This window comes from Corythoichthys intestinalis, chromosome 20, assembly GCF_030265065.1.
Source record: "Corythoichthys intestinalis isolate RoL2023-P3 chromosome 20, ASM3026506v1, whole genome shotgun sequence".
Lineage (NCBI taxonomy): Eukaryota > Metazoa > Chordata > Actinopteri > Syngnathiformes > Syngnathidae > Corythoichthys > Corythoichthys intestinalis.
In genome coordinates, this window is record NC_080414.1 from 16,966,580 (window position 1) to 16,992,693 (window position 26,114).

Consider the following 26,114-nt stretch of genomic DNA (forward strand, 5'->3'; position numbering starts at 1 on the left):
GTCGTGCAGCCATATTGAACTGACAAGAAAGCAATAAACCATGTCGCAAAGCGACCACAAGAGTTCGCTGTTAGACAGCACAAAAAACCTTGCTGTGAAACTTACCAAAAGGCAGAATACTGTCTGAGCGGGACATGTGCGTTAATTGCGTCAAATATTTTAACGTGATTAATTAAAAAAATTAATTACCGCGCGTTAACGCGATAATTTTGACAGCCCTACTATTAACCCAAATAAATCAACAAATAAGCCGCACTGGACTATAAACCGCAGGATTCAAAATGAATGAAAAAAGTAGCGGCTTATAGTCTGAAAATTACGGTAGATTGAAATGTTACATTACAAAATAAAACATGTAAATGCTGATTGTTTTTTAATATGGAAGCAAAAATATAATTTAGAGATACAAAATCCAGCATGGCCGCCGTAACAAAACAATGAGCTATTTCCCTTGAAAATTCTTGTGAATAAATGCTCAAATCCCTGAATTCTTTATAGATATGGACATAAAACATTCTCAATTCGTACGTTAAAAGCAAAAAAAACGTGGAGGTAGCATTTATTTTGCGTAAATATTGCGAACAATGAGGCTAGTCAGTTACGAAAATTAGTCCCCTCCGTGTGTAAAGAAAGCTTTTTCCTTTGAAAATTCTTGTGAATAAATGCTTAAATCACTGAATTCTTAAAACACCTAATTTCTTTACTGATATGGACGTAAAACAGTCTCGATTCTTGGTTAAAAGCAATGCCGTAAATAGACTACAATGGCGCCATTTTATGTATATTGAGAGCTAAGAGGCAGAGACAAGCGAGTGGAGTGGATACAGGCATTCATTGGGGCCGCATCTCTTCCACAACAATTATAACTATTGTGGCGAGCGACGTGGGGAACAATGACAGGAGATGATATTTCTTCACACCCTGTATTGAACACAGCGCAGAGAAGATATACTATTTGCAGCCACCACTGACAGTCATGGTTGCCCAACTTCCCATCATGCATTTGGGTGGAACAGTTAAGTCGCTACGGTATCATTTACTGAAAGCACAACAAAAATAATATTCCTAACTCTAAAAAAAAATAATGTTCACAAAAAGAAAAGCGCTCAATGCAAAGAGAACTGGCATTCCCAATCAAAATAGCTATGCAAAATAATACTCAGACTTTGGTCAAACTCATTTCAAACATTTTGTTTAGCTCAACAAATACACTAGATAGCAATATTTAGTCACAATATACAAACGATCCTTCCTGTTTGTATGTGGTACAGCTTTCATACTTTTTTAAAAATCCGGCTTAAATCCTCGCTACATGTGCTGACTCCGACTTACTACTAAATGAAGCGAGTTTGGTCCAGCCACCTACGGGAAGACGTTACACAACAAATGCTAAATGTGTCCTATCAAGTAATTTTGAAGTTAATGCTAAAACATATCTTGAAAAAATTGGCTTTAAAAAAATAGCATTGGGACATCCCTAGTTTACAGACCAACACAAACATGTGTTTCTTCTCAAAACCAAATAAGTCATCGTCACCGGGGAGTCATTTGTTACAATCGGAGAGGAATTCAAAGGCTTTATCCATTTTGTTAATAGAGATATAATTCCCCACCAATTCTGTTTGCACCTCACTATTTTATGGTGTTTTCTCTCTCTCTGCAGCGCACGGGGATTATTAGGCTCTTAAAGGCGTTAGACTTCCTTGCGGCCTTCGTTCGTCGACGTGATAAAAATGATTCACGACTGTGGTAAAGCGCTAGTGAAGGCTTGTTATGTGCGCAAGAAAATACAACAGCACCTGTCGTGTATTGTGATTTTTCAATGCCACTGACCGCGTTAGACGTCCAATCCATTTTGACTGGGAGGGGCGAATGAACGGACGTTCATTCGCCCCTCCCAGTCAAAATGGATTGGACGACAAGCCCCGTCAATGGCAATTAGTATGGCGACGTTTCGGTTTTCTGTTCCAATCTGTTCCTGCTCCTTCAGTGCCAACATGGCTCATGCATTTATTCATACCCGCAAATCACAGATAGGAGGCAGGCAAGGATCTCATTAGCAAAGAAAGCAGCTTGTCTCAGCTGGTAAACAGAGTTTGCTTCATATTTTCCTTCACAAACACTTTTTTCCCCCTCTCGAGGGAGACGTTGGAAAATCACGTTTCGTTAAGTTTCGAAAAGGACAAACTTTTTAAAAAAGGGAAAATCCAGGTGTTTCCTGTTGTGTTGGTTTTTCAAGCTAGAAGTTGACCGGGAGATAAAGGTGAAAAGGGGAAGGATTGCTGACAGGCAACCCGCTTTTACCTCCACCTGCACCATCAGTTTATCCCCCTCGCGTCTTGATAACATCATCCATCTGCGCCATGAGGACGGAGAGATGAGAAATATGGGTGCAGAGCTTTCCTGAAATTTACGGAATACGAATGATTCGTCTGTCACAGAGAGAAATCTCAGGAAAGGACATGAAAAATAGGAAGAAAAACCAGTCCCCTCCTGGTGGCCGAAAAGTGTCATTGCATGTATTTGGCTTTCCTATATACTATATAAGACGGTGTTTTTTGCATTGAAATAAGACTGAAAAAGTGGGAGTTGTCTTATATTCGCGGTCTCGACATAATACCCATTCTGTTATGACAGATCTCAGCTACTCTCAAGTTTAACCAGTTTGCATTATTTTATTGCAATGTTTTTCCGTATTCAGTTTGTTTCAAGACTAGCTACAGTTAGACTTCACTTTGATGGTTAATGCAGTTATTGCATTTTTTGTTTTTGTTTTATCACAATAGATTGGTTTATTTACATTTCAAAAACCAGAAACCATTCATTTACGAATGTGATTACACTTTAGTTTACATATTTAAATGTTCAGATATTAAGATTTTCAATGAGGTAAAATAACATGCTTTTTATCTCAAATATATTGTTAGAATCATTTTTCAGATGTACTGTAATTATTTTCTGTATAAAAATTAATTTGGTGTTCAAAAAGTCTTTTTGTTCAAACTTGAGTCTTGAAAAAGAGGGGGTCGTCTTATAATCAGGGCCGTCCAATAAGGTATATAAAAGTTGTAATGCAAGCACGAACAAGAATGAACAAAAACGAATGAAATGAACAAAAAAAAGATAAAATGGGTCAAAATTATTTTTCGAACACTTCATGTGACTTGCACCTTAGACGGTCATTTGCTTTACATATTATTTTCAACAAACAAAAAAATAGGGGAGGGCAATTTTATTTTTCAAATTATTTTTTTTTTTGAAAATATTTTATTTTTTGATTGAAGCAACTTTTGGGGGGATTGAATGGGTTAGACACAAATGTCCTACCCATAATATGAACCAAACACAAAAAGGATTGCTAAAATAAAAAACGTTTTTAATGAAAAAGTGTTGAAATGCAAATTTTTGAGTCTCAAATATTTTTTCGCATTCAAAAACTTTTTCTATGATTAAAATTTTTTTTTTGATTGAAGTGATTTTTCTTTAGAAAATCATCATTTTTTTTGTAAGAAGCAACATTTTTTTTTTTTTGATTGAATAATAAAGAGACAACTGTTCTTGCCAAAATGTGGCCCAAACGCAAAACGACATTACTTCAATCAAAAAAAAAAAAGACTTTGTTAAAAAAATAAAATAAAATAAAATTCAAAGATTAATAGCTTTCAAATGCATTTTCCAATTTTATTTTTGCATTCAAACACTTTAAAAAAAATTTTTTTTTATTGAAGTGACTTTTTTTGATTGAAAATATATATTTTGATTGAAACAACTTTTTTTTTTGATTGAAGCAACTTTTTTTGAGGGGGGGGATCAAATAATGAAGACACAAATCTACCTCTATATGGCTCCGCCCAGGGGATAACATTTTTGACTGAGGTAACTACATTGGCCTGCATACCATATTCAATGGATGATGATCTTGGCGAAAAGTATAGCTGTCCTGCCAGCAGCCTGATTTAGAATTCCCCTCAAGAATGATGGGAAACAAAAAAACACTCATTTTCAGCTTATTATTATAAATATTCTAGATAATATATATAGATAATAATATTCTATAAGTTAATTTTATTGCTGACACTGCGTTTCGGGGTCATCAACGTGTTTTGCCCCCCCTGCCCCCAAAGCCAAACTCCGCCTATGACACCCACATTAGTGTATGGTCATGGAGACGTCCCCACAAAAAGTCCTATCAAAGGTCCTATCAACCTAAGCTACACCCCTGAAATGCAAACATATAAGTATAACACCAACCAACCAACACCAGGCTTATCATAGCCACTGGTGACACTATAGCATTATTAAGTAGCGCATTACTGTAATCTGATTACTTTCTTTCAGTAACGAATAATCTGACGCGTTCATTTTTCCAAACCAGCAATCTGATTAAAGTTACTTTCCTTAGTGTGTGTGCGTTACTATTTTGTTATTGCCTCATAATGTTCCTGTTTTGATCTCGTGTCACTCGTGCTAAGTGTTTTGGGACTGACGTGTGCCAGCGCGGGTGCACATTCGAGCCGAGTGCAGCCACCTGTTGAGATGCGTAAGGGAATGTTAATCTGTGTGCGTCCATGAATGAACATGAGTATTCTTCCTTAATTCTGGAGGGTTCCAGCCAAGGGTGTAGGTTTAGTCTTAATATTGGTAGCGACAATATAACAGCAAAACCTGCATGTCCACTTTTTGCTGGGGACGGGACATTAATTAGACCAAACATATTTGTTAAATGGGAGTCAAGGCTACATTTCTTACCAATATGAACCTAAATAACTGATAGGCTGAATGATCAATGCAAAATAAATGTCATTGACCTATACTAACCTTTACACTGCAAATGTATAATGTCTTAAACTGATATTTTTTGTTAAATCTAGTCAAATAATTTTCTCCATCTTTTTTTCTTGAGTGTTAAAGGCTAGTTAACAGATTAATGCGTCAGATTCTTCCACTTACTTTAAGTAAATATTACTATTTGTTCGTATTGAGCCCATACATCTAAAATTGGGCCATTTTTCACCTAAATCAAGAAAAAAATTCATTCAAATAATGTTTTGAACAATATTCTTGAATTATGAACATTTCTGACAAACAAGTTTTTCTTTTAAGATTAAATATACAAACTTTTTGCTTAAAATAAGTCTGTTAAGCTTATTTTCAGCTAGCTCTTATTTCAAGACATCTAAGTGAGTAAAATTGACGAAGCACTGTAGCAGTAGCAAATTGTGGTGTGTTCCCCACCTCCACAACATTGACATCTTTTTACATTACTTACAGTGGCTGCTATTGGCTGAAAAAAAACTTCTAATATCCCTCGTCTTCGAAGGGGGCGGGGGAGGCGGCATGTTGTATTTCTGTCGGGCTGTGAATGCGTGTGTGTGTGTGGGGGGGGGGGGGGGGTTCAAGTCATCAGCCAATCAGACGTGCGTTTGAGTGAAAAAAATAGACTGGCACATTCAGCGAGTGAAAAGGGGTCTGTGTAATTCTGAACATAATGAAAGTACTGTAATTCACTTAATAATGGTGGGATCAATTCTATCCTTACAACATATAGGAAGACAGATCTAAATGACCTATATAACTGAAGTCATTATATAACGCAAATAAGATTGCTTAAAAGTTGGTGGGCATAATTTGAGCATCCTGAAAATTTGTAGTGTTATGTCCCTACTGTCCTTATGCAAATCTACGCCCTTGGTTCCAGCGATAGGTTGGAGCTAGTACATGCACGGCCCTTTCGTAGCTTTGCCGTTGCAACGGCGGGTAGTCGTCGCTCCTGCTCGTCCTCGAAGTCGGCAACCATTTTTTACATCATATTCGTGTTGCGCATGTATACCATGAGGTGACGTGTTCATTTAGCATCTTTGGAATATGACGTAAGTCCAATTGAGTGTAAAGTGCTTAGTTACTGCCACGTTTTGTGGCCAAATTGACCGCGTGTGTGTACGGCGTTCTTCCGCCCCAGGGCCCTGGCACCGCCACAGCCAACCGGGGATGAAGGGAACGCGGCCCACCCCCATATCCCCGGGACCCAAGCCGGTCCCCGGATCATCCACGCCCCGATCAACCGGCTGTCCTGTTTAGTAGCCGTTAGCTTACTTTCCATCCATACTAGTGGATATCTCCGTGTTGCTGGTAGCGTCCGGTGTAGGTTCACTATCCTCTTCCCCTCACTATCCACTCACTCTCGCTATATGATTGGCCGAAGAGTCGAAATGCTCTCCCGTGAAATGCATGTTTAAAAATGTTCCCGTTGTTACTTCTTGCGTTCGCTTAAAAGTGCTAATTTAAAAAGGAAAATCGATGGATGATACTACACACAGAGCGTATTATTAACAAATGCTAAAGTTGTATATTCATATAGCGAGAATAAGGTACGTCACTGACAAGCGCAGGCCTCCGCGAGTGGATAGTGAGGGGACTAGGATAGTGAGCCTACACCGGCATGACTGCGTTAGCTTTAGCCATGCTATTGCTACTCTTCGGGAGAGTAGCTGGGGTGTTCTTTCGACTCCGGGTGAAGATTTCACACTCTTTCAAAGCTGTTTTTTGCGACATAACCTATGCGCGTATCAGTTCCAAAAGTGATGGCAGTTAAAAAAGGGGTTTTTGTTAGTAATGTCGGAGGTGTGACGGAGCCTCTTTTCTAAGTGTCCATCTTGGTCACGTGACCCCGCCCTTCACCATTTCAGGACATTTTAGTTTCCATAACAGTTTGTTTAAATCCAATTGGTTCCTGTTTTAGGATGTTTTCTAGAATCTTTAGGTTGAAGTCCAAATTGTCATACTTCAGGACGAACATTTATGTATGTATTTTAACATCACATTCTAATGCTATCACATTCATGAGGTCTTTTTCACCAAAAATGATGCTGAACCTGAAGCTGTTCCCCTTCTGGTCTCATCATTTGTGTTCAATATCCCATTTTATAGCTATCATCACACTTTTGAGCAATTTTTTCCAATACAAAATGTTGTTTTTACTTTTATATTGTCCATCTTTTTTTTACATTTTAGTTTAAATTAATCGCAAAATGCTGAGTCAGCGGAGGAAACTTTTCCCTTTTGCAGTTGTTGATCCCCAGATAGAGTATAATCCATGTAGGAGTCATTTGAGAAGCCTACATGACAGGATATACAGCAGTGTGGCTATTGAACGGCTTTAAATATCCATCGACATCACAACCGCACGGCTAAATTTCTCTCGGGAGGGCGACAGCGGGAACGTACAACTTGAGCATTTATTGGTTAGCTTAGCATCGCTCTCATGAATCTTTTAGGTGCGCTGAGTGCTTTTATTGTGCTGCCCTGACTCAATGGGTGCAACACTGGTCAGCACCTCAAAAAATGCATGACATAGCTTGTTTTTTAAAAATGTACTGTAAATATATACAAATGCAATGGAGTTTTTTTTAGCGGTTTCATTTTTAGGACTATTTTCTGGAGTATGTGTGAATGTATCAAAGGCATGACATGGTGTTGTTGACGCGGCCGCATTGCCTGGCATGTTTGCACCCGGGAAAACACGTTATAAATATTTCATAGGAGCCTGCTCGGCGTTCTGCTTGTGCCCAAAAACAAAATATTTCTCCAGGAGCATTTGAATAATCAGAAAAATAGATATACATGGCTTAACGCAAGGAGCCTTGGAGCATTGTTGGATTATTTATTTTTTCCATTCTTACCATTTTTGTGTGGCAGTTAACTGATTCACTGCCAAAGGGCACTGAAAGATGAATAGAATTACCATTAGTATGTTCTAGCCTCCCTAAAAAACATTTTGAGATGCATTTTTAGAGCACTCAATCATAATCTACTTTTAAAAAGCTCGAATTGAATTTCGTTTTTACTTCAGTTCAATGCATTGTTGTTTTCGTCAGCGATGACGATGACAAAAATGTTTTGTCGGCAAACAATTTTTTCATTACAATGATGAGCTAAAAACAGCTTGGGAGACTAAAACATATGACGAATGCCAGTTGTCATCTGACGAGACGACAACAAAATGAAAATGCGACAGTTTCTGTCATGTGTTCACAATCCGTGACATTTTCATACTCGTATGCTGGACAAAAAAGTGAAATAATGGCTGTATTTTCGCTTTGTAACGCGTTAGTAACAAAACTGCTCGTCGCATTAGCATAGTGTTCACGTTAGCATTAACAGTTAGCGTGGCGAGCATCGTCTTAAACTCCCCGGACAACTTTTTTTTACATACAGGTTGTGGCGTCCAGCTGGGTATAATTTAGTGCCGCAACAATTAACTCGAGTAATTTAATTAGAAGAAAGATTTGAATTAAATTTAATTAATAATAATTGATAATAAAATAATTAATAATTTCATTAAAGCGGCATTGTAATGGTTTGTTTTGAAAGTGTTAACGTTTAGTTTTATTGCTTTGGGTGGATACACTGCCCTTTACTGACAACAGTGAATATGATATAACTCATTTGACATGGCTGAATCCACCTGCTCCCTGTTAAGACCAACGTAAGCTACGTTTTTATCTGAGGTAATATTTTTTTTAATGCATTCGTAATTTTGTTTACAGGTATATTTAGCTGTTTTTTTGTGGGAATATGTGTTTCGAACCATTTGTTAAGAGCATTGTAAAAAAATTAAAAAGTTAGCATTTCATAGTATTTAAGCTAAGGGACCTTTGCTACGTAAGTTAGCCATTTTTTCTTTTGTTGTACTTAGATCCTCATTTATTTTAATTTTTTATGTTCCTTATCCGATTACTCGATTATTCAAACTAAGTAGTTCGTTGATTAATCGGCTACTAAAATAATTGATGGCTGCAGCCCTAGTATAATTAATTGAAAAAAATGTACGGTTTTCTTGCTGACTGTGTATTATCATCACGAATTTGCTGTTGTCCTTGTAGAGGCAACAATATGTGCTCCTCTGTCATTTGAAATAGTTGGAAAGATTAATTTATTTATTTTTTGACGAAAGGCTTTGAATTTTACAAACGAGAACATTTTGAGTAGTCGTCGACTAAAACTAGACGGAATTAGTCTGAGATGCCGTCAACTAATACTAGACGAAGATTAACACATTTTGAAATATGTACTAAAATATGACAAAGACTAATATGTATTTTACCCACAAACACATTGTGGACAGAATAAGTGCCTTATTGGCACTTTGCATTTGCACATGATCCAAAAAAAGTGATGTTTGCACTATTTAGATTTCAACAACAAATATAGTGGTGCAATACAGTGATCCACAGTGATCCCTCGCTACTTCAAACTTCGCGCCCTCATCGCGAATTTTTATTTTATTTTTTTCAATTAAAAAAATAAATACATATGAGCCGCCCCGAGCTGATCACGTAGTCTCACTCTCCCTCCTGCTGCTCTTTGTTGGTCAGGCAGTTCACTGGAGTTGCTTATTAAAGTTAACGATGGGCGACAGACGTTTAATGTTTGATCTCGCAACAAATGCTTGGAAACTGAAGCTTTAAAGAGCCGTATGCGTCAATCATCGTTTAACTTCTTAAACAGTTGCTGTGGCAACTCATTGTGTGTAATTGAGCAGCTTGAGTGGAATGGAGTGGACTCACTCAATGAAGCATTTAATAAAGACAAGCATTTTTGTACTTTATTGTATAAATAAAGAACAAAAGTGTTTTCCGCCATATATATATATATATATGGCGGAAAACACTCAGGTGACTTGAAGTTCCGCTCCGAGACCCCCAATTTAGCCAACTTTCAAAATTTCCCGATATGCACATGTGATACATCATAGGAAAGCTTAAAATCTCAATTTTCTGGGGGAAGAAAAATTTTGAACTGGAGGGCATATTTTTTTGAAAAATGTTTTTTTTTAAACAGCAAAACCCTACCTGGAGGTGAGAGCACGTGAGAGCAGAATTACAGACGCCATGACTTTAACGAGATATTAACGTGTACTTACCTTGTTTCGATCCAAAAACTCCATGTAGCATGTATCACTGAGTGTCAAGACACAGCTGTGAATGGCCACAGCTGGATTTTTTGGGGATTTTATGGGTGAAACATGGTAATATAACAAGGGTCGCAATGCAGAAATCGCAGACATCAAGGAGTGGTCTAGATTTTCTTTTTCATAAAGTTACTTTTTTAAACATTTTTTTTCAATTTTTCTTTGTTTGGATCGATTATTTATCATCTAACATATCGCAATAAATGCGACAGAAACAAAAAAAATACAATTAAGCGATAGTTCTGAAGTAATTATCCGTGACTTTTTTACAGACGCCAAATTTTTCATTGTGACGCAATTTGTTTAAAAGTTTAAAATATGCAAGTGAATAATTTTTTTAAGTCGTTTTTTTTTTTTTTTGTAAGGTAAATATTAGACATCAATTCATGATTCTAAGCTAAAAATGATCGACATTTTGAATAATAAATATAATTACTTACCTTCTTTATATGGCTAGGTTGAAACAAAAGCGGATGCGCGACGTTTGTAAATGGGGGTTTTCAGGGTAAAATGGGCAAAAATAGTTTGAGGGCTTAATGCGCCATGAATCTGCTGTGGCAGCATATAGACATATTGTTCTATCAAACACAGCAGTTGTTTCTGCTTAAAATACAGCAGTTTCTTTTAAAGAGGAGTGCAAAAGCAGAAACTTGCTTTTTCAGCCTTGTCTGTGTTTTTCGCCATATATATATATATTAGGGCTGTCAAACGATTAAAATTTTTAATCGAGTTAATTAGAGCTTAAAAATTAATAAATCGTAATTAATCGCAATTAATCGCAATTCAAACCATCTATAAAATATGCCATATTTTTCTGTAAATTATATATATATTCTGTAAAATAAATTGTTGGAATGGAAAGATAAGACACAAGATGGATATATACATTCAACCAGTGTTGTTAATAACGGCCTTACAATATAACGGCGTTACTAACGGCGTTATTTTTTTCAGTAGTGGGTAATCTAATTAATTACTTTCTTCATCTTGGCAACGCCGTTACCGTTACTGAGGACGGAAAGGCATGCGTTACTATGCGTTACTATATTGGTCGAAAAGTCTGAGGGAGACGGACTCACCGAGACGACAGAGCAGAGCAGGAGTAGGGAGGAGGCAAGAAAGTTGTGACGCCGAGCAAACGCGATGCTAGGTAGCTCCAATAATACATGTTGTAGCCGATAGCCTACAAACTACGCCCGCATGTTATGGTAGATATGGTAGACATGGTAGATATAACTAGATGCAAAATGACAGACATGGCACTAAATGAGTTAGTAGACAGCCGCCATCTAAAAGCAGTAGACTTTTTAGGACGGCTCTGTTGTAGAGAACCTTCCTAGCGAACCTAAGTAACTTTTTATCTAAAATACTTCTAGATCGGCAAAATCTTGACTTGAATCTATCTTTAAATGATGAAACAGTTTTAAAACTTTCATATGTCGAAAATAGAGAGAAGGGAACTAATGCAATAATGGGAGCAATTTTAACAACTTTTAACAGTAAATTCAGGGTAAAGGGTAAATTAGGGTAAACAATTGGGCTCGGGCCAATTGTACCAAAAACCTTCACAAAAAACTTCACATCGTGTGGCCAATGTTTTTTTTTTGTTTTTTGGTTTTTTTTTGGAGGAAAAAAAAAAAAAGTAATTATCACCAATTACTTTCCCAAGTAACTAATTACTCTTACATTCAGGTAATTGAGTTACTAACGCAATTACTTTTTGGGAAAAGTAATTTGTAACTATAATTAATTACTTTTTTTCAGTAAGATTAACAACACTGCATTCAACATACGATACATAAGGACTGTAGTGGGCATTTCACTCTACTGTCATTTAAATCTGTCTATGCTGTCCTCACTCCGAAGCGTCTACTTTTTCCAAAGCTAGACAGCTAGTGAACGACGCCTTAATAATCAGACTTCTTCCTTTTTCATCTGATTTATTAATAAAATGGCCTCAAACCATTGCCCTCTTTAGACCGTCATATAACTACAAAAAAAAAGTACACAAGCATTGCATTAGCAACAACGTTAGCTTAGCACGCTATACAGGTTCACTCAACATAAACAAAAAGCGTCTCATACAAAAAATATAACATTTCGCTTACTAACATAATATGTACATTCTTTACAACAACCATACTTACGGACAAATCTTATCCAAGGATCATAGAAGCACAACATTACAACGTAGGCGTCAGCCCGAGACGTCGTGCAGCCATATTGAACTGGCAAGAAAATAAATCATGTCGCAAAGCGACCACAAGAGTTCGCTGTTAGACAGCACAAAAAGCCTTGCTGTAAAACTTACCAAAAGGCAGAATACTGTCTGAGCAAGACATGTGCGTTAATTGCGTCAAATATTTTAACGTGATTAATTAAAAAAATTAATTACCGCGCGTTAACGCGATAACTTTGACAGCCCTAATATATATATATATATATATATATGTGTGTGTGTGTGTGTGTGTGGTGTTTTCTTTTCAATTATATTTTGGGGGGAAAAGTGAAAAAACATGTCTTATATCTATCTCTTTCTAATGCTAAATCTGAATAAATACATTGAACATGCCCGAAAAAAAAAAATTGGGGGGGGTGGGGGTCCATAACAATTGAAGTTGTTCTCTTATTTTTCACAGAATGTTATTTGGAAAACCTTGAAGTTGTTACATTTATCATTATCAAAGCATCCAGTGGGGCATCACAATACAATTTGCCATAATACAGTATGTTAAGTCCACGACCGCATATATTGGTATCGGTTTGATAGCAGTATCGGATTTTCGGAGTTGAACAATATCGGTATATCGGTTAAAAAGTCATTATCGGACAACACTAGAAATGTACATTTTCCAAATGAAACATCAAAAACTGCACACACAAGATAGTACATAGTCAAACTTTCATAAGACGCAACCTCATGAATATGTGCCTCCTTTTCAGTAAACGAACAATATGGCCATTTCAAACAAATCCACCTCCGCATTTACTCCCCTCTGGCACAATTTAATGGCGCATTCATTATTAGTACGGGCGCTTTCCTCCACCAGACTCTTAAGTAAGTCATTTATTCCATCTCGTTCAGTCGCATATTGCCCCACTTTTTTCGGAATTATCTCGCTCGGATCAATTTTGCGCTCTTCGTTTGGGGTGCTTTATGAAGCCAATTATGTGGTCTAGACAAGGAGCAGTGATTTGCTATTGTGCTTTTCTGGACACTTGCCATCTTGAGTCTCTATTTGAAATTTACTTCCAAATACATGGCCAGGCATTAGGCTGGATTAATGAAGGTAGTCCATGAATTTATGGTGGTAATTCATTGGTTTAACAGTACTTTGTTAATGGGGTCACCAATTGGTCAGATGATGAAATGGCGCACACGAACAGTCGGGGATCGATGTGCATTAGCATAAACTGTAATCGTCCGGATTGATTCCACAACTAAAGAAAAAAAATGAAGACTGAGGACTCACTTAGAGTTTTATTTCCAGTTACATGCGTAGTCAATTGATGCTAACTCACTGGCTGCAATTGACAGCGACAAACGTCCGATTCATTTTGACTGGGAGGGGCGAATGAACATTCCTTCATTCGCCCCTCCCAGTCAAAATGGATCGGATGTCTATCGCCGTCAATGCCAGTGAATAATTTGCATTCTCAGTCAGACTTGATTGAATAGTTTAGTCATGACTGACCTGAAAAGACTGCAGTCAGTGCTTTCATGCGATGCTGAAGATGCCCTACTTAGCTGATAATTGGTTTAACCTGATCAGCATTCAGTGGGTGACAACATCTCCTCACCTGAGCCATGACACCCTTCTTGTTTGTTTTCAGTGTTGTGTAACACAATGGATCGAGTCCAAGCATTAGGGAGCTGCCAGATGAAGCTAATGGCTGTTTAAGGCTGTTTTCATACTTTGTACTGGTTCATTTTTAAAAAATGTTTTCTGTGTATAACATTTTTTCTGGATTCCATTGACGCATATGTAAGTCAATGCCATTGACGGCCATGTACGTCAAAATTTCCCATTCATTTCCAATGGCATTTACGTTTGATTGACACCCATGTACACAGATGCCAATGAGGGCTATGCACTTCCATGCCATTGACGGCCATGTATGTCAATTCTATTGATGGCAATGTACTCGGATTCCATGGACGCATATCTAAGTCGATGCCATTGTCCGCCGTGTACTTCCAAATTTCCTATTCATTTCCAATGGCATTTACATTGCATTGAAGCCCCATTGACCTATTTGTAAGTCAATGCCATTGACGGCCGTGTATGTCCAAATTTCCCATTTATTTCCAATGGCATTTACATCACATTGGCGCCCATGTACACAGATGCCATTGATGGACATGTCTGTCGATACTATTGATGCAATTGTACTTGGATTCCATTGACTTATATGTAAGTCGATGATGCCATTGACCACCATGTACTTCCAAATTTCCAATTCATTTCCAATGGCATTTACATTCCATTGACGCTCATGTACACCGATGCCATTGACGGCCATGTATGTCCATTCTATTGATGCCAATGTACTTGGATCCAGGGATGAAAGTGATTAGAATTTCATGCCGGAACTCCCCAACGTGAAGGTATCCACGGAGCCAATTTTTTTTTTTTTTTTTTTTTCATTGGGGGGGGGGGGGCTCAAACCTCCTAAAAACTACTTAAATGCAAAGAAAACTGTTTTGGCACAGTTTTTTTCTATAACACATACAAAAAGTGATTTTCATTTAAAAATGTATTTTTTCAATGATTTGCAAAATAAAAGTTAACAAAAACCAGCAATAAACCCAACGTCCATCTCCTAATTTTTATTTTCCCTCATTTCCTCACATACTAAATGCCAAATCTCAATTTTAACTACTTAAGAACATAGGATGTATATTAAAATTGAAGTTAATGTAAACATTTGCTTTCTTTTTTTTTTTTTTTAATAATAAAGATATAAGTAACATACATTCAGAAAAATAAGTACAAATGACTTATATTATGCAGAGTGAAATGGAATATATTTTGAAGCTCGCCCAAAATTTGCAAGAAAATTTTAAATCATAAGGAAATGAATAATTAGCCTAATGTAAATGTACAAATATAAGTCCAAAGTGCACATTGACAGCTAAGATGTTCTAAACCTTCCCATCAGAGCAAATAAAACTAAATATAAATGAGCCTCCTCAACTCTTTCCTTGCTCTTAAAGATTTGATCCATTTTCTGTCACATTGCCCTTTTTTCTGTCGCATCATTTCAACAAACTTTTTTTTTTGTTGCTGTCCCAGACAACATGCACATTTGAACCAATCAGAGCTAACTATCTCTGCTGACCACTTATCAGTATGTCAGCCAATTGAACAGATAAATGAGTCCAGGCGTTTTGCTTTGCTGCGTGCATTCGCACGTTGACGTGACTCGTCATCGTCAGACTCAGATAACTGCAGCAGCTGGGGAAACCTCCATGCCATCCGTGGAATAAAATAAATAATAAATATCGGTGGAAATACATTATGAGACACAAGCACTTTATTATGCTTGTTGTTAATACTTGTGTATGTATATCTGATGTTGGTAGATTGTTTTCTTATTGGAGATGAAATGCATGTGTGGCAGCTTAGCTTTATTATTATTTTTTTTTACATAGCGTTTTGACAGTTGCCATCATATTTTTGGAGTCAAGCACCGTGTACCGGAACAGCATTACGGCCCTGAATCTTATACCGGAACTTCATTCCGGCCCTGAATCTTATACCGGAACTGCGTTCCTGACCGTTCTGGCTCACTTTCACCCCTGCTTGGATCCCATTGATTTATAAATTAATGCCATTGACGGCCATGGATGTCCAAATCTCCCATTCATTTCCAATAGCATTTACATTGCATTGAGGCTCATGTAAACTTGCCTGGCACGCCAGACTATTCTCCCTGTATTTTTCAAACACTGAGAAATAGTCTGGGACCCAGCCCATTAACGGCCTCTCGAGCAAGGTACAAAATCAATCGTCCAATCAGATTCGTTTATTGGCGTTACGTGTTCTTAACGAGTAACGTCACTCTTGCGCGCCGAAAGTAGTGTCTACAACAACACAGATGGCGAACGGGAGAGCTGAGAATATGTTCCAATCTGCGGTTAAACCAATTTTAAATTACCAAAAACACATTGAAACAAGTCATTGACAACAGTCAACATGGCTCGCGCTAGCCATGTTGAATAAACTTCTCCATTCTCCGCTCATGCTAATTACTTGTCGCTTTGACAACGTCACATCTGCCCGTCGCTGATTGGTCCACTCCGCTGTCTGTTTGCCGTGGCTTGCTCCGCCCTCGGAATTTGATCCGCCGGACGGTCGCCAGACTCAATCGCTGGAAAAGCGGTGAGCCTGGTATAGCAGGCAACATGTAAACTGATGCCATTGATGGCCATTTACGTCCCTGCCATCGACGGCCATGTGTTTCAATTCTTTTGATGCCAATGTACTTGGAATCCATTGACTTATATTTAAGTCGATGCCATTGACAGCCATGTGCGTCCAAATTTCCCATTCATTTCCAATAGCATTTACATTGCATTGAGGCCCATGTACACGGATGCCATTGATGGCCATTTATGCCCCTGCCATTGAAGGCCATTTATGTCGATTCTATTCATGCCAATGTACTTGGATTCCATTGATTTATATGTAAGTTGATGCCATTGACGGCCATGCGCGTCCAAATTTCCCATTCATTTCCAATAGCATTTACATTGCATTGAGGCTCATGTAAACTGATGCCATTGATGGTTATTTACGTCCCTGCTATTGACGGCCATGTATTTCAATTCTATTGATGCCAATGTACTTGGATTCCATTGACTTTTATGTAAGTCGGTGCCATTGACGGCCATGCACGTTCAAATTTCCCATTCATTTTCAATAGCAAAAAATCACCAGGAAGTGACCTGATATTAACAGGGGGTCTCCCCTAAATGTCCCCCAATCAACCTGGGAGGGTCTTGGATCTGTATCTACCACAGTAAAACCCCATCGTAATTTCTTGAGAAATTGCAGTTTCTAGTAACTCTTATTAATACTATAATATCCGTCTCTGATCAAATTGAATAACCCTCAAAATGCGATTTCAATATATTTTTTCCCCACTTAATGTGTGTTTTTGGCTGGTGCGATTTATACTCAGGTGCGACCTGTAGTCTGAAAATCACGTTCAATACCAGCCCAACTGTGTGAATGAATCATGAATAACTTCCCAGACCGCACCCTCTTCACCCTTTGAAAAGTCGCTAATACAACGTCCTTACAAACTGATTCCGTAAATCTTTAGAGAATCGAAACTTTTTATCTTTAGATCCGTGGGAAAGGATCTAAGCCGAGGCAGAAGCAGCATTATGAGGAACTTTTATGATTATCTAGGATTCTGCTATAACGCGAGCAGTCTCAATGTGACTTTTAATTACGCTTCAACATACTTTTTTACAACCAACAGATGGCGCCGTAATTCAATGGCACTGCTGTATATTGTAAAGATTCCAAAAATAGATGTGTGCCCTCGTTAGACTGTAATTTCAATGTGATTATAATCACTTCGTGCTGCATTTATTCAAAGTCTTAATGTCTTATTTAGCTCCTTATTGAGGTCTTACCTTAACAGGCACATTAATCCAACTTTATATACAATACTTGGCATGTTTTATATTCATTTTGCATACAAGCGAGCGCATTGTCATTCAGCAGCATGCCCGAGGTGCCGTTTCTGTTCAGACCTTCACTCAGTCTTTTGATTCACGTCACTTAATTCATGCCTCTTTTATTTTGTTTATGCAGATCTACTCTGCCCGGTGGAATTCACCCCAGTCACGGTTGTGCCTGAGCTATAATATGCAATTTGAAGCAGAACCTATGTCAAGTCTCATCTTTATTTAGCTTTTGACATTGAATACTTTTCAGTTTGTTTGAGTATCTTGGTATTGTTTGAATAAATGCATGAGAATTGAATTGGAAATGACACTACAGACTTTACAGGAAGACAGTGTTTAGACAGAAACGTGACTTGTTTTAAAATCCAGATTAGGCAACAAAATCCGGCAGATTTAATAGGTTTCGGAAGAAGTATCAGAATAAATGGATGGCAGTCAAACTGAATACTTTCTGGCTTGCAGGTTTTCCCAACCTTTTTTGCACCACGGACCGGTGTGATTTGGGTCTTTTTTTCACGGACCAGTGTTCTGTCAAATTTTACACCCATATAAAATTTTGCTCCCAAAAGCTTTTGTGGCGGTGAAAAAGCCCTCTTTTATATTCAGTTGGACTCTCAATCTTATCCAACGGGGCTAAAAAAAACTATTTACATCATAAACATACATGTGCAACACGAAAATGGCGTAAATTAATGCTTAACGACATGGCGAAGTCGTTAAGTGAGAGAGCTGCGTGCAGTTGTTGTGTGCAGCTAACATGGCAAAGTAATTTAATATTCCTTTCTTTAAAGAAAGTTTGTAGTGTTTACTTTGGAATCGCTGCATTTTCGGCCATTTTTAACGTTACGCGCATGGAAAATTTGTCAGAACACCGGCAATGTGCGGCAGAAAAATACAGCAAACATAAACGACATTTGTTTTTAGCTCGTTGTGTTAAGCGCAGGGAAGATAAATAACTCATCCGCTGAATCAGTGGGAGGCCTGAACTTGTTTCGTTGAGATGAGTTGGTCCCATCAAAGTGTGATGGGAGAGTGAGAGAAGCCCGCTTCACAAAGATACGATGTTAGAAATTGTAGCATGGTTTTCAATGCTCTCCTAGCGATGTCAGGATATTCCGGAATAACTTTAATCCAGAACCTCGGTAGAGTTGTTGTCTGAAATGTACGTTTAAGGTCGCCGTCATTTATGATCCCTACAAATTGATCCTCCTGTTGCACAGACATGCTCGAAACACTCGGTTTATTCACAAACGGGTCACGAATCCACTCCTTCGCAGTTCGTGGGTCTTTAGTGATTGGGAAGTAGCTTAGATTTTGTTTTCTTTGAGCTTGTAGGCTCATCTTCTGGCTCGTCAGGTGCTCTTTTCCCCGTAAAAAAATCTGACCAAAGAGGTCTGTTTATCAGTCATTCTAGTGTGGGGGCTAATTATTTCCAGGAACAAATGTGATTTGCCCGCCCTACGGCAGGCATTATTATCGAGGACAAGCGCACATAGATATACAAAACAAGATGTACTGCTAGCAGTCCAATCAATGGATTTCTATGACGACATTCCATCCTGTAGTATTATATCTAGAGTCGACAGGGATACTGGAGTGCTAAGGGGGCACAGTCCAAAGTTAATTTGGCCATTATGCAGTCGTTAATAAATTATTATATTTTTTGCGGCCCGGTACCAAATGCGCCACAGGCCCGGCAGTTGGGGACCCCTGTGTTAGGGTCAAAGTCAATATCGTAGTTTCAGAGACGGAAGTATTAATAGAATCATTAGCAGTGTTGTTAATAACGGCGTTAGAGTGTAACGGCGTTAGTAACGGCATTTTTTTTTTCCAGTAGTGAATAATCTAATTAGTGACTTTTCTCATCTTGGCAACGCCATTACCGTTACTGAGGACGTAAAGGCGTGCATAACTATGCGTTACTACGTTGGTTGAATGACGCGAGAAAAGTCTGTGAGAGACACGGACTTACTGTTAGGTTTTGTGTTGGTTACCTCCTAGTGTGTCCCAGTGATTGCCCATTGATTTCACCTGTTTTGCCTGTTCCTAGAGTATACTACAACCAGCATCCTCCTGTGTCGCCCACCTGTTCCCCGTTGTCTCGTTACCCCTTGTCTGTGTGTGTCTATAAGCTCCCAGTTTCTTTTCACTCCTTGTTGCGTTTTGTTGAAGTCAATCCCAGTGTTTCGATATCTACGCCTAAGCCCTTGTGTTCTAGCATTCCCTGTTTAAGTAAGTTTTGATGCCTTTTATTTTTTCCACTTTCCTTTTGTTGGTACTTTGTGTTTTTGTTAATTATCATTTAACCACTTTTAAGTTCACTGCCACTCGGCATTGCCTCCCTGGCATGGATTTGTTTCCCTGCTGTTGGGTCCACAACACTCGTCCAGCCTCGAACTCACAGGGATGAGAGAGCAGAGCGGGAGTGGGGAAGAGGGAAGGGAGTTTTGATGCCGTTGCAAACGCGCTCCCGTAAAATAATACTTGACTGTAGCTGATAGCCTACGAACTACGCCGACATGATGCTACGGTAGATATCACATGCATACAGAACTAGATACGAAATGACAGACACGTCGGCGTTAGCACATGTATTGAGAACTAGATGCGAAATGATCGACTCGCCGGCGTTAGTAAACACCCGCTATCTTAAAGCAGTAGACTTCTCAGGAAGGCTCTGTTGTAGAGAACCTCTTTTCATCTAAAATACTGCTAAGTCGGCAAAATCTTGACTTGTATCTATCTTTAAATGGTGAAAGAGTTTTAAAATTTCACATGTGGAAAGTAGACCAAAGGGAACTAATGCAATAACGGGTGCAATTTTAACAACTTTAACTGTTGATTCACATTATTAAATGACTTCCAAATATAGCAAAGGTTACTATGTTTTTTGGGGAAATTAAAAAAAAAACCATGAAAGGCAACACCAGTTACTTTGCCAAGTAACTAATTACTCTTACATTTAGGTAACTGAGTCACTAACTCAATTACTTTTTAGGAGAAGTAATTTGTAACCAATTAATTACTTCGTAAAGTAGGATTAACAACACTGATCATTAGCAGAACTGTAGTAATCTCCAACGTTGACCGAAAAACGTCGAAAACCCTCATGAGGAAAAGCGGCATGGAAAATGAATGAATGAATGAATGAATGAATGAACTTTTATACCGGAATCACTAACATAGTATTTCTGTTTTTGTGCAGATTCTAGCAATCATATCCATCCTGTTCATCGTTCTCTCCACCATCGCACTTTCCCTCAACACCTTACCAGAGCTCCAGGAGGTAGATGAAAATGGCCATGCCAATGACAACCCTCAGCTTGCCCACGTGGAAGCAGTTTGCATCGCCTGGTTCACCATGGAATACCTGCTGCGCTTCCTCTCCTCGCCCAACAAGTGGAAGTTCTTCAAGGGACCACTAAATGTGATCGACCTGCTGGCCATCCTGCCCTACTACGTCACCATTTTCCTGACCGAGTCCAACAAGAGTGTGCTAAAGTTCCAGAATGTGCGGCGCGTGGTGCAGATATTCCGTATCATGAGGATACTGAGGATCCTCAAGTTAGCTAGGCACTCCACGGGGCTACAGTCTTTGGGATTCACATTGAGACGGAGCTACAACGAGCTAGGGTTACTCATTTTGTTCCTCGCCATGGGCATCATGATCTTCTCCAGCTTGGTCTTCTTTGCCGAGAAGGATGTAGACGCCACCAAGTTCACCAGTATCCCCGCCTCGTTCTGGTGGGCTACTATTACCATGACCACGGTGGGTTACGGGGACATTTACCCACAGACGTTACCCGGAAAGATCGTCGGAGGGCTCTGTTGCATCGCAGGGGTGCTGGTCATCGCCCTACCCATTCCTATCATTGTGAACAACTTCTCCGAATTCTACAAAGAACAGAAGCGGCAGGAGAAAGCCATCAAGAGGCGGGAGGCGTTAGAAAGGGCCAAGCGCAACGGCAGTATCGTGTCCATGAATCTCAAAGATGCCTTCGCGCGTAGTATGGAGATCATGGATGTCGTGGTTGAGAAAGGAGAGGATAAAACCACCATGGACAACCACCTGTCACCGAGGCGCTGGGGAGGATCCACCAGGTCAGCCACTTCGGAAACCAACCTCAAGTCGCCAGATAAGAGGGCCTCCGGAAACGCGGTGGCGGCGCCGAATTCCCCCCACCGGATCACCATCACCACAACCGGGAGTCCGCAGTGGACGAGCCGAACCCCGGAGCACCTCAACGTCCAGAAGTTGGAGGAGCTGTACAACCAGATGACCAAGTCACAGTCCTTCACAAACCTCCACACGGCTAGCTCTATTAGCACTCTGAGCACCACCATTGCCGGTGCAGGCTCGCCTAAAAGATCCCACAGCCCTGAGCCCACGCTAAAGGAGGAGCTGGAGATGAAAGAGGTGGACGGAGCCAAGACCAGACACCTCCAGGTGCCTTCGCCTCTCCATCGGACGGCAGTTCATCTTTCTTCGGATGATTTTTACCAATCTGTCAACCGAGGTGACGGTTCGGAACTCCATATAGAAGAAGGTGAGAGTTTCAGCACCGCCGTGGAGAATATTCAGAAATCTCTCCGCGGGAACAACCCTCTAACAATCAAGGTGGGAAAGACATCCACCGAAGGCCCGCCGACGCCCCCTAGCACCACGTCTCCTGGTGACATCAGCTCCAGCATTGTAGAGGAAGAGTCGCCAGTAGGAGAGATGTCGCCTCTCATGGCCAGCTCAGAGGCTCTTATCCAAGCCGAAGAGGACGATGACGAGGCGGGGGAGGCCGGACCGTTGGTAGACACCCCGCCCGGAGACGAGGTCCCGTCTTCGGAGGTAGCAGGTGCTACCGGCGTGCCCCGTTCGCCCAAGACTCAAAACTGTAACCAGGGCGTGTTAGGTCCGGGCGACGGGGAGGTTGATGAAAGTGGACACAAAGCGGAGAACCACATTTTCACGCCAGACATCCACCTGATACCCGGGGACAGCGGGCTCTCGCCCACCTGCGAGACCAGCATGTGACTGCAAGAGAGCCTCTTGAGAGACATTTTTGCATGGCATGGCAAGTCCTTTTTACTTGTGTTGTTGTGTACCACCCCAACAAGAAGGAATCCGTCCACCGGTGGAAACTGTTTCCCCTTGTACATAAGAGACAACCTCGTTTTCTGATGCACAGATAAACTGATCTGTAAATACGCATGCAAGAAAAAGACTCATCTACGGTGCTTTGTTTGCTGTGTAGATACTCGGACATGAGAGGCACTGACAATGCACGTGACTTAAAAAAAAAAAAAAAAAGACGGTACCATTGTTAGCAATGTGAAAAACGAGACAGAACGACCATTGTAGCGATCTATTTAACGAAAAATAACATATCATCCATTACCTTTTTGGGAAAAAAGTTCCTGTGATGATCATGTCATGTTTTTTATGTGTGTAGGTTTTCAAGTTAAAATTCTGAGATTCAGTCACTGTATTAATGAGTTAGCAAAAAGATATGGTGATTGTATAGCTTCCCTTGGTTCCAAAGTATGACAAAAATGATGTTCATTTATATCCTGTTCCTTCAGTTTATTAATATGCACTCTCAATGCTGTTCTCTCATTTTGCAAATCTGTTTTTACCAAATTTTTACCATCTTTTTATTGATCTGTAACCTTAATTGACTAATCTGTTCACTCAGTTTACAAATCTCTTTCAGTCTCAGTTTAGTGATTTGTACATTCAATTTAGTAATAGAAACCCTTATTTTACTCATTTGTAACTTCAATTTACTAATCTGTTCCCTCAATTTACTAATTTGTTGCCTTGATTTAGTAATTTGTTCCCTCAGTTTACTCATTTGTTCACTCAATTGCCTAATTTTTTCCTCAATTTAGTAATCTGTTCCTCAAATTACCAATCTGTTCCAACAGTTTAGTGATTAGAGCCTTCAATTTTGTAACATGTACGTTCAATTTTCTCATCTGTAACCTCAATTTACTAATCTGTTCCCTCAGTTTAGCCAACTGTTCCCTCAATTTACTAAACTGTTCCCTCAAATTAATAATCTCTTCCTTCATATTAGTAATTTGTTCCTTTAGTTTAGGATTATAACCGCATTTTAGTCTGTTGTAACGTCAATCGACTAACCTGTTCGCTCAATTCACAAATCTGTTCCCTCATTTAGCAATCTGCTCCCACAGTTCAGTGATTCGAACCTTCAATTTTATAACATTTACCCACTTTTCTAAACTGTAACCTCAATTTAATCATCTGTAACTTAAATTCACTAATCTGTTCCCTCAGTTTAGCCATCCGTTCCCTCAATTTAATAATCTCTTGATTCAGATTAGTAATTTGTACCTTTAGTTTAGTATTATACTTTAGGTTAGTCAGTTGTAACCTCAATCTTCTAACCTGTTTGCTCAATTTACTAATCTGTTCCCTCAATTTACTAATTTGTTGCCTTGATTTAGTAATTTGTTCCCTCAGTTTACTCATTTGTTCACTCAATTGCCTAATTTTTTCCTCAATTTACTCATCTGTAACCTCAATTTACTATTCTGTTCCCTCAGGTTAGCAATCTGTTCTGTCAGTCTACTAAACTGTTCCCTCAATTTTTTAATCACTTCCTTTAGATTAGTAATTTGCACCTTTGTTTTAGTAGTATACCTCAGTTTAGTCAATTGTAACCTCAATCTACTAACCTGTTCGCTCAATTTACAAATCTGTTCCTTCAATTTAGTAATCTGTTCCTCAATTTAGTCATTTGAAACTTCACTCTAGTAATATGTACCCTCAATTTATTATCATTGGATTGGATTATTATTTTTCTCGTATTTTAGCACAAGGGGGGAATTATGCATGATTATAACTGGTTTTGGCTGGTGACCTACTAGTAGGAACCCTTGTCTCACAAAAACAAGCACTTATAAATCCAAATATTGGTAGTGAAAAATAGTATTTCTGATTAAAGCCTGATCTGTACATTTTTTTTTCAATGATAAACATTCTACAACCTGGATTATGCACTGTAAAACAAAAAACAAACAAAAAAAAAACATCTCTTTTAGCCGTACGCATTATTTTATTACCAGAAATAAATCTCACGTACTCTCTGTTGTATTAACTTAAATGAAAAGTTCATTGTTAAATAAAGTAGTTTTAGATTGGTTGTAGGATTTGGACAAATTCTAGTAATTCAACAGTAGATTGAGAGCCATCAAAATGTATTATTAATAAGACTATGATACTGTATATGACTCCTATATGCTTCACAGTATAAATGAACCTAGTTTGGCAATGAAAGTATAAATATTCCTACAAATATCAGCGGACCAAACCGAGCACAAGGATAAGCTTACGACTAATACACTAATATAGGATATATAATTATAGCAATGTAGCTATAGTTTACTTAACCCTCCTGTTTATGTTGTGGGTCAAATTGATCCATTTTAAAATAGTTTTTCTGTATGAAACATCCTCTTCTTGGCTTAATGATGTAATATTAACCATATTTATTGGGACTTTTCCTCTTTTTTGGAAACTTCTGGATTATTAAAATTCTGATTTTTGCTGTTCTAGAAAAACAAGCATAACAGGAGGGTTATATTTTAGCTCAACAATTAATATTTACGTGTACATTTTTAATTTATTGAGTGTTTTTACACTGACAGAGGATGTCTTGTTGCCTTTCAATTCCAATTTTTGGCTGGAATATTTTTTTGTGTGTGCACAAAATGCATGTTTGTATTTGTAATTTATTTAAAATTGTCATTTTTGTTTGTCACGAACTAGAAAGAGAGAAGGAAAATGCGGAATGTACGATATATATTGTATAATATTAGGTTTATTATATAATATATACAATATACCGCGTCGACTACTGCAAAAACTATGCAGGCCAAGAATTGTGGCACTTTATTTTCTTCTGTCTACGGGAGATTTGTAGTGTACAGACAGACAAATGACGTATTTTTCCAATGTTCTATCTTTAATATGAGGCAAAAACAGTATTACACCAACACCAAAAAGGAGAATTTGCCATCCAAATACAGTGCCCTCCATAATTATTGGCACCCCTGAAAAAGATGTTTTTTAGCTTCTAATATTTTTTTTAATTCAAATAATATGGGACCTTAATGGAAAAAAAGAGAAAAATCCAACCTTCAATACAAGTGCATTCATTCAGTGGGGAAAAAATCCCACATAAAGAAAAAATTATTTGACATCAAATAATGTCTGTCACAATTATTAGCACCCCTGATGTTAATACTTTGTACAACCCCCTTTTGCTAACAAAACAAGGTCTGGGGACTGAGATGGCCATGGGAGGAGCTTGATTTTGTGTCTGGTGAACCATTTGTGTAGATTTGGCCATATGTTTAGGGTCATTGTCTTGCTGAAAGACCCAGTGACGACCCATCTTCAGCTTTCGGGCAGAGGGCAAC

The 26,114-nt window shown here is 38.7% G+C and overlaps 1 protein-coding gene across 1 annotated transcript in view; it reads left to right on the top strand.

The window, feature by feature from the left end:
* kcnb2b (potassium voltage-gated channel subfamily B member 2b) overlaps window positions 1-25,787 on the top strand; it is a 146,253-nt gene extending 120,466 nt beyond the window's left edge. The window contains exon 3 of the mRNA XM_057825150.1: window positions 20,881-25,787. Coding sequence (XP_057681133.1) covers window positions 20,881-22,701 — 1,821 coding nt within the window. The 3' untranslated portion in view covers window positions 22,702-25,787. The remainder of the gene's footprint in view (window positions 1-20,880) is intronic.
* The last annotated feature ends 327 nt before the right edge of the window (window positions 25,788-26,114 follow it).